This window comes from Malaclemys terrapin, chromosome 6 (genome assembly GCF_027887155.1).
Source record: "Malaclemys terrapin pileata isolate rMalTer1 chromosome 6, rMalTer1.hap1, whole genome shotgun sequence".
Lineage (NCBI taxonomy): Eukaryota > Metazoa > Chordata > Testudines > Emydidae > Malaclemys > Malaclemys terrapin.
The window spans coordinates 109,552,978-109,569,323 of record NC_071510.1 but is presented as its reverse complement, the minus strand read 5'-3'; the positions used below and the strand labels follow the sequence as shown (position 1 = coordinate 109,569,323).

The window sequence follows — 16,346 nt, the reverse complement described above, 5'->3', positions numbered from 1 at the left end:
CCATGAATCAAGTCTTTATTTACTTCTCTATTCTAAATCCAAAAATCATTAAGAATACCTGTAAATTTAGACACGGTGAAAAATAGACAACTTAGACCTGAGCGGCTCTCCGGCATTCAGGGCAGGTACAGTTTGAAGGTTATCTTTCTAATCAATCATGACAGATTATTTGTAGTAAGAATTTATCCCAAGCCTTATTATTTCAATATTTACCAAATATAAGACAGCCAGTGGCCACCATCTTCTTATCACTATTTGTGTCAAAAACTGCAGATACTGTAAGCCTGTCATCAGTTTAATTTTGTTGCATCATTGGATTTGAAATAGCTAAATTTAAGACTGCATTTAATTCAATTGAAAGTCTGTCCTTCAGTGGGAGTTTTGCCTGAGTAAGGAATTCAGAACTGGGCCCATGATTTCAAATATCTTCTATACTGTATACTAAAAGGTGTTCATATTTATGTCCATTTCCCAGCACTTTTTTAGTACAAATCAAGATCTATTTAGCTGCAATTTGATGTTAAATATGAGTGGGAGCTCTAGTTTTGTTTGTAGGGATAGGTAATCAGAACTCCATTACTAGTGGTTCTTTTGATTCTTATTTATCATTTACCTCTCTAGTTAGATCTCTTACTTAATCATGTAGGTTTCATTCTTTTAATATTTCAAAAATCTGTTTGCACAGCTTAAAATCTTCGCTTGTACATAATTACCTTATATCTAGAAGAATCCCAAAGAGCTTTACGTACATGTTTGTGCCTACAAATATATTATATGTATCTATTTAGGGCTTAAGATATTCATCAGCAAGGTATACGAAAAATCTGCCCCCCCCCCACTGCACACACATGAATATGCACACACACAATTACTTCGCTCATTTGCCCACTATTTAAATACCACTGCCTCTGATGATGAACATAGCCAGCCCTTAGCAACATCAAGAGCTGATCAGAAATTATTGAAACTTGGTTTCAAATACAAAAGGGGTAGGGAGACTTTCATTAAACATTTTCCCTATTTTTCAACCAGATCTGATAATTCTTATCTTAATTGTTGCAAGGGTCTTCTTACTGCTTCACATTTTGCTGCTCATATAATTTGTCATCTCTGTCATTCCTGTGATATCCTTTGGTTTGGGCAAGTGCATTGTTTACCTCTGAAATTGAAACAAGTTCAAAATCTATAAGTGATAACTTTTGAGGCTCTTTAAAAATTGATCTTTGTATTTTCAGGGCTTGTCTCGTGTGTCCTCTCTCATAATTCAGGCAGTGTGATTCATCTTTACTTCTTCCATCCTTATTGCTTGCCCTTTTAAAATGGTTTTTCTTATTCACTTGGCACATGTACAAAAAATTTATTATTTGTTACTGGGTTTTTTTCTATCGCCTTTAAAAATATAATTTTATTTTTACTTTGTAGTTTTATTTTATTGTTGTAACATGCCTAATTTAGTTCAAAGGACATATTTGCTATGTTATTATATGTTATCTGGATTCATTGCTTATTGAAACATGTTAACACTTAAAGTTGTTGTATATATCAGTAAATAATTATTGACTTTGGAAAATAGCTTAGTTAAAAATAATTTTACACATTATATATCATTTTTTTTACATTTATTTCCCCTCTGTCTTCAAAACAAACAACCTCTATATGAAACTAAGATACTTGAGGCATATCTTCAACTGGTGTAAATTGTTATAGCTCCAGTGATATGACAATTTGCACCGGCTGAGGATCTGCCCATAGTCCTTACTTCTTCGCCATTCATCTGCTGGTGCTGCTTATTCCCCACATAATATTAAAATCCTCTACCTGTAAACAGAGAATATAACTTTTGTTGGAAATAAGGAACTATGGCAGAACTCTACAGCCATACCACCTCAAGCTGTCAACTTGTTAGACTGCATAACCAAGGAAGTGTGGGGCAGTCAGACTAGTTACATGTAGCAGCATCACATTAGCAACTCATATTTAGTTTATGGTTCATTATAACCCCCAAATCCTTTTCAGCAGTACTACTACCTAGACAGTTATTCCCCATTTTGTAGTTTTGCATTTGATTTTGCACTTGTCTTTATTGAATTTCATCTTCTCCAGTTTATCAAAGTCATGAATTTTCAATGTGTCCTCCAAAGTGCTTGCAATCCCTCCCTCCCAGCTTGGTGTCATCTTCAGAGTTTATAAGCATACTCTCCACTTCATTATCCTAGTCATTAATGGAAATACTGAATCGTACCGAACCCAGGACTGACCCCTGAGGGACGCTACTAGATATGCCCTCCCAGTTTAATAGTAAACCATTGATAACTACTCTTTGAGTATGGTCTTTCAACCAGTTGTGTATCCATCTTCTAGTAATTTCATCTAGATCACATTTCCCTAATTTGCTTATGAGGATGTCACACGGAACTGTGTCAAAAGCTTGCAAACAGAGTGTTACCTTGATGTAAGTAATATTTTGTTACCAAATTCCCCGTGGCACTCCAAAGAATATTACCTCATTTCTTGTCCTAAAAGGGTGTGTGTGTCTGTGGGTGTGAATGAATGATAAACCTGACACAGTTACTGAGGTTGTAAAGTGTTTTGGAATCCATCTAGGTGTATGACGATATAAACGACATTATCATTTTTGGCCAAATCCTTGGCTGAAGCAATGCCAGTAAAGCGTATTGCATTCCTTATTGCTATATAAGCCAACTACATATTAATAGTGAGGCTAGAAAGGTGACAATAATGCAAATAATAATAAAAGCCCAACACCTGGTCATAGGGAATGAGGTGCAGAAGCACTTGGATCCCAGTCCTTCACTGGGCCCATGGACCTTAGGTCTGCAATATCTTCCATGTAGCTGACTTCCACAAGGGAAGAGGAGTTATAAACTAATCAGAAAGGTTAACCTCTTGTAGTTGGGTGAGATTCACTCGGAAAACCACATCCTTTCATTTCCTGAAGGCTCAGTATTCTGTTCTGGTCAATGATGCCATTTCAGAGCTGTCAGATAGGAGTGTTGTATTATGGAGGTGTGTCCTCCTCAAGGCCCCTCTGATTGGCTATCAGACAGAAGGATTCAGCCCCACACTCCCTGGTGAGAGATCAGGAATCCACTAAGCATACTCAATGCCGTAACTATATAAACTACAATCCCATGTAGAAACAGTCATGGTCTCCGCTCTCTGGGTATATGAAGGAGGTGGGTAGAGCATAATCACTAGGCAGCAGCCTCTGAAGGGGGAGTTCATCTCTTCATGATGCTCTTCAGTGTCTCTGGCTGTAGAGCACAGCTGGCTCCATAGCTTTGACTGCATTTTTGCCACAAAGGCTCTAGGAACCAGGATTCAAACAGCTAAAACAAAAAAAAAAAAATCACATCTTCATACTAAAATCCTCAGTTGAAGGGGACAAGGGAGGTGAAAAACAGAAAATATGATAGTAAATGTAGCAACAGCTCTTTAAAATAATCATTGATAATGGAAATGGATTTAAATGAGAAAAAGTTAAACGTGTGTATGTAGCAATGAAAATTTTTACAATATTGACAATTAGAACTGAGAGGGAAGAATATAATTTCAAAAGACTGTGAGTCTCAAAGCAGGGCTCTGAGGTACTCTAATATACAATGGGCCAGATTTTCCCTGTTCCTATTGAAGGTGTGGGATATGGTGCAAGAAGCCTCCTTTTTACCCTATATCCCTCTGGCATACCCTGTGAAAGAATCATAAACAATTGCATTGCCTGTAATTACGTGAATGCAAGTACTGGTCTCTCCATTTGCCTTAAGGGTGCACATCACCATACGTGGGAGGTGAGACATAGGTTGTCATGAACTCATCACCCCAGGGCTGCACTCTCTATTCAATGGGGAGCCAGTGTAGAGTTCAGGATTTCTGTCCTGAGCGCTACATGGGACTGGTTCTGGCTATCTGCGATATTGCCTTTCCTCCCATGATCTCCCATTTTACACCAGAACCATGAAATTATCTGCTGAGTATGGGAGGCAAGTAATAAAATTGTACTTCAGTTGAACATTTTTTAAGAAGGTCAAATCAGTTGGGAATACAGTAGGACATTTCATTCATCCAACAGCAGATTTTGCATGTATTGACTTAAGAGCAGCTGATGGATGCTTATGAGGAGGAAAGAAAGAAGACTGCTAACTCCTAAAAGTTCTGATTATATTGCCTTTTTTCAATTTTGAAAATCAAACAATCTCTATAAGTAAAGAAAGGAATTTAGTGAGGAGTCTACATCTACATATCTCATGACCACCTTGGTTGTAAAGGTATCCTTTTCATGGTTACAATGGGTGGTTTATCCTGGTGGCGCCCATCTCCTCTCCTCTCCGTTTGCAGATGGGGAACTGAGGCATAGAGAGTTTAAGTGGCTTGCTCAAGGTTACACAGGAAGTCTGTGGCATGCTCCGCATTGAACCCAGGTGTCCTGTGTCCCTGGCCAGTGCCCCAACCACTGGGCCATACTTCTTCTTTAGTGAGGAGTCCAGTTTGACCCTGATTCTGCAGACACATGCTTAATGATTTGCAGGATTGGGCCTACACCAGGATGTCTTCTAACACAAATACCAAGAGATGAAGATATAGGTTCTGATATGTAGTTTGTAGATGGAGGTTGTCCAGTGGTCTAAGGAACTATTGAATGAGCTCATGCTCATAGCTATTTATTAATTTAATTATCAATGGGCAGAACTGCACATGAGAGATTATCCCTATGCTAAATTTACAGCTACTGTTAAAGCTAAATAATAAACTACATACAACTGGAATAAAGCTGTTAAGTTTTAAAATCCCACATCTGAAAATTAAAGTTAATTCAGTAAGTAGAAATTGACAGCTAGTTAAAAATTGCAGCAAAATCTGTACTGAACAGCCATTCAGACTGCCAGAGACCAGTTGTTTCCAGAAGGTGATCTTCTAGTAAAGTGAAGCAGAAGTGTGTTTTAAGACAAAAGGTTGCTATGAAGGGTAGTCTGTTGTGCAGGTTTCACTCTAATGTAGAATGCAGGTGAGTTAGAGCCAATAGAAAAAGGTACTATAGAAGTTTCAAATAATCCAGTCCATTTATTTCACAATATAAGGTATGACTGGAAAACATATAGGTTATTACAGTGGATATCCTGCTTTTTGTACTCTTGGGTCTGTGATTCCAAATGAATTCTCATCATTCAAGTTTTCTGAGCTGTTGGAGCACACACAGAGGGTGTCTTGCACACTTCTTTTAAGTTCCTCAGGCTGCACCCCAAATTCCAAGGTGAGTTGCTTTCTGACATCTGTCAATAGAGAAGCTTCCCAGGATTTGTCAGCACTTCAGTGGTAAGGGTCTGCTTTGCAGTGATTCTGTACAGCATTTTTTTCCTGCATCTTTTTCCTTGGTCAGGCTCCTAATATTAAAGGCTTACTCTGCAACCAGTACTCACATTGGATATTACTTGCTTATGTAAGTAGTTTCATGAACTCAATTTAGTGGGACTACTCAATTCAGCGGGACTACTATTGAACAAACATTAGTTGATTTGAGGAAGGAATGCACAATCAGGGCCTAAAAAAGTATGTTTGGTCTAAAAAAAATTTCTATGCCTGGCTCCTATTTTTTGAGGAGCCCAATTACACTACTGACCCTTTTGGAACTTAGTTCCTATGTTACTGCTCCATTTAGAGCATAGGTGATTTCTGTGCCATTAGTGCATTGGTCTTTTTTTGTTTCACCAAATTGTCTGGTGTTTCAACAATGGGGGGAGGGATAGCTCAGTGGTTTGAGCATTGGCCTGCTAAACCCAGGGTTGTGAGTTCAATCCTTGAGGGGGCCATTTAGGGATCTAGGGCAAAAATCTGTCTGGGGATTGGTCCTGCTTTGAGCAGGGGGTTGGACTAGATGACCTCCTGAGGTCTCTTCCAACCCTGATATTCTATGATTCTAACAAGGCATTGACTTATTGGCTTTCATGATGCTGATTACACAGTGAGATTAGGCCTCAACACATTGAATACTCAATATCTTGAGCATCGAGTCATGAATCTCCTCAGCACAAAGATTGTTTCTTTTTAGATTTCAGTTTTTTCAATATGCCAAGTGTTCATCTGCTCCCATCCCACAGTTCAACTCTTTAGATCTGAACATCAACACACTTGCTGCCTTATTTTCTTTTTGTCTTGCTGACCTCACTTATAGGGTGGAGAAAGGAAGACACTCCAGTGGTTTCAGAAAATGCCCATATTATAATTGTATTAAATTCTTCATGGACAGACACAATTACATCAGCAGTCTCAGCAAAGCCAGGACTAACTGGAGAGTGTGATTATATGTCACCTGATATCAGAAGTTCTAGAAAGCATTTAAAAGCCTTCTGGGCCCTGTCGAAATGGAAGGGACTTGAAGTCAGAGTTTCTCATTACAGCAACCAGATGCCCCACTATTCTCTCCATTGTCCACCACTGTGTCAACAAAAATGGATAAGTACATAGCTAAATGTCTCTGCTAAAAGCTAAGCAGCAAAGTTGTTAAAATTTTGACCATTTAAATTGTCATTACTGTCCGAGTAGCATAGCATTGACTTGTATGTTGCAGTTCACACCTCTCAGAGCAATTTTCAGGCTGTTTGAAGACTCAAGAAAAACACACCATACCTGTTTAAATTTTATTCACATGGAAAGAGTTAAGGCAATCAAAAGGTCTAAAAACTTAACTTTTTAATGAAAGCTTAGATTTTACTGCACAATTCTTTGGCACAGGATGGACTGGTTTATACAACAGATTCTTCTGTCTTGGAATACACAGTGCACTGCCTTGAGTGACTCAATGCACCATCCTGTTGGTGCTTCACCCCACTTCCTCCTTGTGAAGTGAGACATTGCCTTAAACTGTGCTTTTCAGCCCATGTCAAGAGGGGACCAGCTTTGTGTATTCGCTGGCACTCAACCAAGACTTCCGGTGACCCTGCTTGAAATAGTGTTACACGGGTATATGAGATAGTGGATCTTAAAAAGTAACAGCAGGGGATATCACATGATTTGATGTCTTCTACCAGACAAATTACTTTGATGATAACATGGACCTTTGCACTGATATCGGTACCTCAAAGCACTGTCTTGATGACAAGGCAGAGAAAAACCAGAGAGAGCTTTGTCTGTGTTTAGTGTTAAGGCTTGTGCACTGTTCCATCAGAACCTTTGTCACACAGCCAGTGCTAGTCTTAGCACACTTACCACTGGCACTCCTTATGATGGTGTACTCAATGGCTCCTTGTGACTGTGCTACTAATGCCAACTCTTCCACTGGCACTACAGCCTGTGATGCCTGTTTGGGACTGAAGGGACACCTGTGAGGAAGAAGACAGGGGGAGTGCTATTATTGGACAGAGGAAACTAGTGACTCTTCAGAGGTCAAATATATTTACACAAGGGAAGATAAGTGTAATGACTGCCTTGCAGGATCTAACTTTCCCAAGTTTTTGAATTGGATAGCTAAGTCACCAGTTTTCCTTTAAGACCTGATTCTGCCACTGTTGTACAGTACTACCCAGCAGATATATTCAATAAATAGCCCCTTTTTCTTCAATGGAACTTCTTGTGGAAAAGACCCCTACTCACGGGGTAAGAGTACAGAACTTATTCCTTAGTCCCTCACTAGAAGACACTAGGGACTGAGATTGATCAATTCTTAGATCATATTCCTCTTTGAATAGGATTGCACTAATCATTACAATAGGGTGTAATATACTATGGAGCAAACTCACAGAGCATCCCCTTGTGCCAGGACACAGCACTGCAGGGGTTCTTCTGCTCTAGCACCCAATATTGTCCATCATACTGGTGCTGTAGCAGTCTGCAGCTTCCATAGCCTGCCCTTGTCACCTCACTCCCCTTCTGAGGGCAACAGAAAAGTCCAATGAGGAAAAACTCCAGAGTCCAGTCTTCTTTATGCTAGGCCTTTGACCCCCATGTGGCACTCTTCTGTCTTTTGCCTCTTTCAGTCCCACGGCCTGCACCTCTCCTCCTGCTGGAGGAGAGAGGAGAACCCAGGCCCGCCCTCTCCTCTGGGTTCCAGCCCAGGGACCCTGTGTTAGGTAGCTAAGAACTGCTCCTTCTAATCCCTTGCTGTTTCTTCAGGCTGCTCCTACCTTTTCCCTGTTTTGTCCTTGTCTTTCACAGGGGCTGCAGATTCCCCTATTCCTGCTCTGGAATTCTGTATCCTCATGTCGCTTTTCCCCAGCCAGTTATTGAGGAGCTTCCTTAAGGCTACTCCTGGCCTCTTTGGTAGAAGCTGGGTTGTACTTCATAAAGCCCGTTTTTGTCTTGCTTTGTCCTTAAGACAGGATTCCCCCACAGCCGTTTGTTTGGAGCTGGCGTTGCAGTTCAGGCAGTCCCTCATATCTCTTCTTAAGACAGGAGTCCCCAAGCTCTTTTCCTTGTAGGTGGGGATTGTAATTTAGGTTAACTGTAGAGCCTTAGCCTGCTTTTACTTCAGCTGGTCCCTTTTCCCCTACTAGGCTGCAAGCTTGGAGGGTTCAAGCAAGCCAGCCTTCAGCTGGTATGTCCCCTACTTTGAGGGAGAAGAAGCATATATGCTGGTTTCCTTCCTCAAGCTTGTTCCTGTTGGCTGAGAGAGAGGTGAGTCTTGCCTTACCCACTCTGCAAGGCTCCTTGTCCCAGGCCCTGAAAGAAATAGTAACGGGATTCCCTCCCAAACATTGCTTCTTTTCAGAACCACTTCCTCTCTTTCAATATCTCCTATTTCCTCCATCCTTATATAAATCAGACCTCCGCAAAATCTTAAAGGGACATGCCATGTGACGGGGTGGGCTGACCCCTAGGCCTTACAACTCATAAGGGGACAGACTACCCCATCACACCTATTCTGACCCACTTTGTGGTGGCATCCTTATTCCATTCTAGCTGTTGCTAAGGCAGTAGATAGGAAATATATGCTTACTCAGATGCTTCTAGTTACATCCTCCAAAGGCCTATTGAGAGTTTGGTATAGTCTGCTAGAGCCAGGGCTAAAATGGGCTAGGTTTGTAGGGCAGCATCACCTGATCATGACTTGGGACACTAGTGTACCCATGCAGAAAGACCACATGGTTGCTTTGCAAATCTCCTGCATGGAAAGAAATCCAAGGCTTCCTGCCATAGTGGATTTACCTCATACATAACAGGTTTTGACAAGACCTTAGAGTTGCAGCCTTGCCATGTCATAACAGCAGTTGATTTATTCAGACAATCATGGAGAGAGCATTCTCTTCTACTGTATTAGTGTCAAATATATGAAAAGATGAAGTCATACTGAATTAAACAAAAAGACTGACTTGCTAGCTGACATTTTTCATTGTGCCTTTATGATCTGAGTGGATGAAAGACCCAAGGAAACAAAGGGTAGATTTGTTTTCTTTGCTCTTGATCAAGCCTACACATTCTCCCTGAAAAGATTCAGATTTGATATCGGTCATATCTTTTGTGTTACCTACATATGAAGGCCTTATGAGCACTATGTGTATCTAGAAAAATCAAAATTAGAGTCAGTTGCTCTCTCTCTAGATAGTTGCTGTCTTTGAACCCTCAGAGAAGATATTTAAATTTCTTGTGTTTTTCCTAGGTGAGAGAATCAGCAAAGATATGAGCCATTTTCTACTAGATGTGACTGTCTTGTTGCTGTAGGCAGTTTATATTATGAGCTGTTGCCAAGGCACACATTTACCAAGAACTATTAGATTTTGGTTTTAGAGAGGAATCAAATTATATTACTGTTGGTTTAAGCAGGTATAATTCCTCTGACATCAATGGTCTTGCACCTTCATATGCCATTAGTGAATTTGGCCCTTGTTACATATTATCAGCATTATGGAAACTTTCTGTTCTAGGTTGTCCAAAGTTTCAATCCATGCCTCAGTAATTTTATTTTACTTTTTGGGATCTCTATTAGTTTGTTTGTTTGTTTGTTTGTTTGTTTTAGAGGTGTTTATCCATGACCAGTCCCATTCATGGAGTCTTTCCCACTCTCTCTGTCTCATATTCTATTATATGTATTTCTGTCTAGCTTGTGATGATACAAATATATTCTCAACAGTTTGTTGAGAATTTTTGATGTTATATTTTTATTTTAGAGACATCCTTGGAGAGTGGGGAATGTACCAGAAATGTATTTAGATTAGAGAAAATTGCTTATTTATAATTGCTGTTTTCTAGCAATATGTGTTGTGACAGACCACCAGTAATCTGCCTTCCTGTTATGTATTTTGAGGTTTTTGTTGCTATTTTTTAATAAATAAATTGTAGAAGTATTTCATTTCCCCCAAAGGAGGAATTGGCAGCTGACCTTCAAAAAGGTAGTACTGCAGGGATGGTGCAAGATGACCTCTGTGGAAACCAAGCTTGAGGGGTTCCCACCAGGCCTGCATTGAGGAGCCTGCCTCCATGAACGGTGATGTGTTGCAACATATATCTTGAAATATTAGTCATTTCAGGCAAGTCATCACCTCATGCATACCTATCACGAGGAGAATAAACTTCTAGAACAGGAAACTTTTTTGGCTAGATGGTGATTTTAGGCACAACTATGCGTAATGGGCAATGTGTAAGCTTCACCATCCCAGGAGTAGTTCTCACAGATGTTGTGCCTCAGAGACACCCCCGTGAATCACATTTCCTCTTCTTCCTTGTTCCCGGGGAGTAGTGGTTTTCTACTGCTCTATACCAACAGCAAATTTTCTGTCGGCCAGCAAGGAGCATAGGTGGAGCCAAAAATCTGCACCATCTATTTGCTTTGGGTTGAAGTAAGTAAGCATGTAGCACAAGATTATTCTTAGGAGTCCAGACCCAAAGGGTGTAAGAGGTGCGCTTATTCCACCTCTTTCTCATGCATGGGTGTATTAGTTAAATTGGAGAAGATGGGGATTAGTACAACAATCGAAGGGTGGGTAAGGAACTGGTTAAAGAGGAAACTACAATGGGTCATGCTGAAATGTGAACTGTCAGGCTGGAAGAAGGTTACTAGTAGAGTTCCTCAAGGATCAGTCTTGGAACCAGTCTTTTTGAACGTTTTCATTAGTGACCTTGACACAGAAAGTGGACGTGCACTAATAAAAATCTGTGGATAACAGAAAGTTGGGAGGTATTGCCAGTATGGAGAAGGACCAGAATATCATACAAGAAGATTTAGACAATCTTGAAAACTGAAGTAATAGAAATTAGATTAAATTTAGTATACAAAGTGACAGCTCAAACACTTATAGTTCAACAGCAAGAATTTCTTCTCTAAGGTGGGCACATATAAATTGGAAGCTACAGAGGAGGAGAAAGGTATATTGGTCAACCACAGGATGACTATGAGCTGCCAATGTGATGTGGCCATGAAAAAGGCTAATGCAATCCTATGGTGTATCAGGTGAGGTATTTCCAATACAGAGAGTGAATTTTTATTACCGTTATACAAGGCATTGGTGAGATGTCATCTGGAATAGTGTATGCAATTCTGGTCTCCCATTTTTAAGAAAGATGAATTCAAACTGGAACACGTGCAAAGAAGAGCTACTGGGATGAACAGAAGAATGGAGTACCTATCTTACAAGAGGAGACTTAAGGAGCGTGGCTTATTTAGCCTAACAAAATAAAGGATGAGGGGAGATATGATTGCTGTCTATAAATACATCAGAGGATAAATACCAGGAAGAGAGAGGAATTATTAAGTTAAGGCAGAAGATGTTGGCACAAGAACAAATGGATAAAAACTGGCCATCAATAAGTTTAGGCTTGAAATTAGATAAATGTTTCTAGCCATCAGAGGAGTAAAATTCTGGAACAGCCTTTCAAGGGGAGTAGTGGAGGCAAAAAATTTAACATTTCACGATTTGAGCTTGATAAGTTTATGAAGGGGATGGTATGATTAAATTGCCTACAATGGCAAATAGACCATCTCTGAATGCTGTTAGCAAATATCTCAAATGGCCAGAGATGGGATACTAGATTGAGAAAGCTCTGAGTTACCCAGAGAATTCTTTCCCTGGCTGGTGGATCTCACCCACATGCCCAGGGTCTAACTCTTTGTGATATTAGGCGTCAAGAATGAATTTTGCCTCAGATCAGATTGGCAGAGACCCTGGGTTTTTGGGTTGTTCCCCCCGCCCCCCTTCTCTGTGGCATGGGTCACTTGCTGGTTTGAATTAGAGAAAATGGTGGATTCTCTGTAATTTTAAGTCTTTAAATCAAAATTTGAGGACTTTGGTAACTTAGTCAGAGGTTATGGGCCTATTACAGGAGTAGTAGGTGAGGTTTTGTGGCCTGTGATGTGCAGGAGTCAGCCAAGATGATCATGATAGTTCTGTCTAGCCTTAAAGTTTGTGAGTGTATGAGTTCTAATCACAACCAAGCCCCAAATAATTATTTTTTTTAATTATAGCCATAAAAGCATTGAAGCATTTTAAAGGCAACAAGAGCAAAGTCAGTGACGAAGGAAAAGAAAAACAGTGTTTTGAACATCAAGCAAAGGGGAATCGCCAGTTTCTGAAAACATGGTTATCGAAATACCCCTGGTTAAAGTATGATGATAAAAGAGGAATAATGTTCTGTGCCCTGTGTCGCAAGCATAATGTGAACTTGGGGGAAAACATACATAATTTTTGTTCTGGGACTGACATCTTTAAGCTTGAATTTATAAATATACACCACAGCAGTGAAGCTCATGCCTGGGCTAGTTGCATGGAAGCTGCCAGCAATGCTACAGGAGACCAAGCTTCTACTGAGCAGATGTTAAAGAGCATGAGCAAAGTAACTTTAGGAAGAATAGAAAATATTTTTAGAACATGCCATGCTATAGCCAAGTGTGGACGTCCTTTCACAGACCTTGACTGGATGTGCAAACTGGATGACATGAAAGGTGTGGACATTGGTTATATGTTTAGAAATGATAAGTCAGCAAGAACATTTATACATTATATTGCTGAAGTAGAACGTAGGGCCTTGAAAGAGAAACTCGAAAAATGTAAGTTCTTCTCCCTTATTAGTGATGGAGTGGCAGACAATGCAATCAAAGAAGGTGCAGTTGTATATATACGCTTTGCCTTTGAAGGAAAAGTCCACTGCCAGATTGTTGGGGTTCAATCAGTTGACAAGTCTGATGCTTCAACTATAAAAAATGCCATTGTGAAAACTTTGCAAATAAATCTTCAGGTCAATCTGTCAAGTCAAGACTGGTCAAGAAAATTAGTTGGGTTTGGGAGTGATGGTGCAGATGTCATGGTAGGAGAAAACAATGGGGTAGCTAAGCTGCTGAAGGAAATTCAGCCTTGTGTACAATCTGTGCATTGTTTTGCTCATCGACTTGAACTGGCTTATAAGGGAGCACTGAAAAGCATTCAGCTATACACCACTCTAAGTGGTCTCTTGCAAAATATATATTACTTTTATCATAACTCACCTCTAAATAAGAGCAATCTCAAATCCATATATGAAACCCTTAAGCTGCGTCCAGCGATTCCCTCTCGAATTGGAGGCACCCGATGGCTTTCTCGCCTACAGACAGCTCTCCAGATCCTTCTTAAGGGTTACCCTGCAATTCTGCTGCATATGAATAAGGTAAGTGCTTTAAAAATTGTATGTAACTTGACCAAAAAAAAAAAAAAAGCAAACTCATGATTACTTGTTTGTCACCATTTTCATTGACATGTATTATTTTTCTCGTTGAGTTTCAGATGCAAGGAGACCCAAGTGCCTCAAATCACCAAAAAGTCAAAGGCCTTCTAAAGCTTCTTCTGAAAATGGAGGTTGTCAAGTTCTCTCACTTCTTGCTGGATATCATTAATGTACTCAACATTCTGTCCCGGGTTACTCAGGATCGTAACTCTTCCATTGCAGATATATTTGCAACCATGCAGTCGACACTGGAAACACTCCAAATGTATAAAACAAGGTGAGTGTGTTTAACCATTACACCAAATGTTTTACCTTAAAGTGTAAAAAAAGATTAATATTTGTTTTGTATTCTATATTTTTCAGATCTGGTCCAAAGGAGCGGCTAGTTGATGCAGTTACACACTTTCATGGTCACCAGCTTGTAGGAAATGAAAATATCTTACCAGTACGAACCAAAGTATTAAGTAATCTGGTGAGGAGGCTACATGATTGCTTTTGTGATGCCAGCCAAGATGTTTTGAGAGCTACCACCATTGGAAGTTTTAAACTTTGGCCAGACAAAATCAAACAAGGTATGGAAAACTATGCACTGACTATCTGAATAAATGCGAATTATTTGTGTTTTTCTTTAAGTTATGCAGATGTTTTCTTTCACCTTTGGTACAGAATTTGGTGAAAGGGAGGTGTCCATCCTAACTAAGCATTATGAACCAATACTGGAAGGTGCCAATGTAAAAGTTGATGAGGTTGACACTGAATGGAGCATGCTGAAATTAGAGCTATATGACAGGTAATAAAGATACTGAAATTGTGCAAGTTCATCAAACTAAAAATGTTTGAAGCCAATGTGTTTAAAGATTATGGAAAATCTACATGACCAATTTTTTAATTTATTTTTTGCTATTCTTTTTAGATTTCAGAACATTCGGAGTTTGACATGGGATTCAGTGAACTCAGATTACTCTCACAAGTACCCTAACATCCTGATGCTGGTAGATTTGATCCTAACACTTCCTGCAAGTTCAGCTGAGGCAGAGCGTGGCTTCAGTCAAATGAAGCTTACCATGATGCAACTGCACTCTAAAGGAATGTCTGAAAGTGTGACTGATCTCATGATAATTCAGCTGAATTCCCCAGACATCAAAAAGTTTGACCCAGAGAAGGCTATTCATTTGTGGAATAGTGCTTGGCAGAGACATAGAAGACTACAGACTGGCTATATGATTACTAATGGAAGATCAGATTGCTCCTCAGACTCTGATTTTGATAGTCATTATGGGAGTGATTAGAGTTGTGCAAAATACCCAGTTTTCATTTTTGAATCATGCATGGAGATTTTTGTAACATTCCTTGAAAATTTAGCATTGCCAAGATGGCAGCCATTATATGTCCACTACTTAATCTCCAATAGCTTCTCCGATCTGCCCATATACACTTGATATAAAACCAATACCAGGACCAAACCCAAAGATAATTTAAAAAATGCTACTCTAGAGGACTTCATGCCATTAGTGGCTCCTGGCTCCTCTCATTTGGGAGACAGTATGAGTTTCTTTTAATTTATTATTCATGATTGAATTGTAGTACACTACATCCAATATGGTTGCCTGTAATCTCAGCCACAAACTTGGTTTAAACAAATGTCTTGAAATAGTGTTTAAGAAAGATCATTGATAAAGTCCTTACTTTTTTTTAACAATCAGATGAGAAATACTAATTAACCATTCCTTTCAAAGGCTTTTCCCCTGTATCCTGTGAATCTGGGCCACACCCCATCCAAAAAATTGTCTTTCAGTTTATTAGAAGTGGTATAGAATCATAAAAAAATGTAGGGCTGAAAGGTACCTTGAGAGGTCCTCAATTCCAGACACTGCGCTGAGGCAGGATTAAGTAAACCTAGGCCATCCTTGACAGATATTTGTTTAACCTGTTTTTAAAAACTTCAAAATGACAGTTGCTCTTCTTTGGATTCTGTCCAATTTGTCCACATCTTTCCTAACTGGATTGATAATTATTTTTTCTGTTCTATCTTGGCTGACAACTACTGTGATCTCATTTAGGTTTAACGTTTGTCAAACTTACCCTGCAAAAGACTTTTCTAGAGAGCTGTAACGATGTGGCCTCTGGCGGGACACTACTGAGAGTATCAATTCAGGACAAATTGCTTAGAGCAGGGCAGTTACAGCCCAAGGCCAGTTTTCCTTTACTATTAAGGCACACCAAACATGCCAGAGAGGATTTCAGTTTTACCCCACTGGCTAGCCATATGTCACACAAGGATATTCCCTTAGACACTCCAGTTTCCCAGTATCACCACCAGCACCGCTCCTTATGGGGATGACTGGCTATGAAAACCAATACACCAGTAAAAGAAAAATGGTTCTCCGATCCCAAAAGACCAAGTCCCAGACCCAGGTCAATATAAAAATCAGATCTTACTCACAAATCATGCTGTTGCCTGTCCTTTAGAATCTAAAAACTAAAGGTTTATTTATAAAAAGAAATATAGATGAGAGCTAAAATTGGTTAAATGGAATCAGTTGCATACAACAGTGGCAAAGTTCTTGGTTCAGGCTTGTAGCAGTGATGGAATAAACTGCAGCCACAAATCTAGTCTCTGGAGTACATCCACAGCTTGGATGGGTTATTCAGTCCTTTGTTCAGAGCTTCAGTGTAGCAAAGTTCCTCCAGAAGTAAGAAGCAGTATT

General features: G+C 39.7%; 1 protein-coding gene across 1 annotated transcript in view; it reads left to right on the top strand.

Annotated features, from left to right (window-relative positions):
* The window catches only part of SPEF2 (sperm flagellar 2), a 103,732-nt gene extending 88,371 nt beyond the window's left edge, over positions 1-15,361 (top strand). Inside the window, exons 31-35 of the mRNA XM_054032996.1 lie at positions 12,407-13,581; positions 13,698-13,915; positions 14,002-14,210; positions 14,305-14,428; positions 14,552-15,361. Coding sequence (XP_053888971.1) covers positions 12,407-13,581; positions 13,698-13,915; positions 14,002-14,210; positions 14,305-14,428; positions 14,552-14,927 — 2,102 coding nt within the window. The 3' untranslated portion in view covers positions 14,928-15,361. The remainder of the gene's footprint in view (positions 1-12,406; positions 13,582-13,697; positions 13,916-14,001; positions 14,211-14,304; positions 14,429-14,551) is intronic.
* Positions 15,362-16,346: the final 985 nt, after the last annotated feature.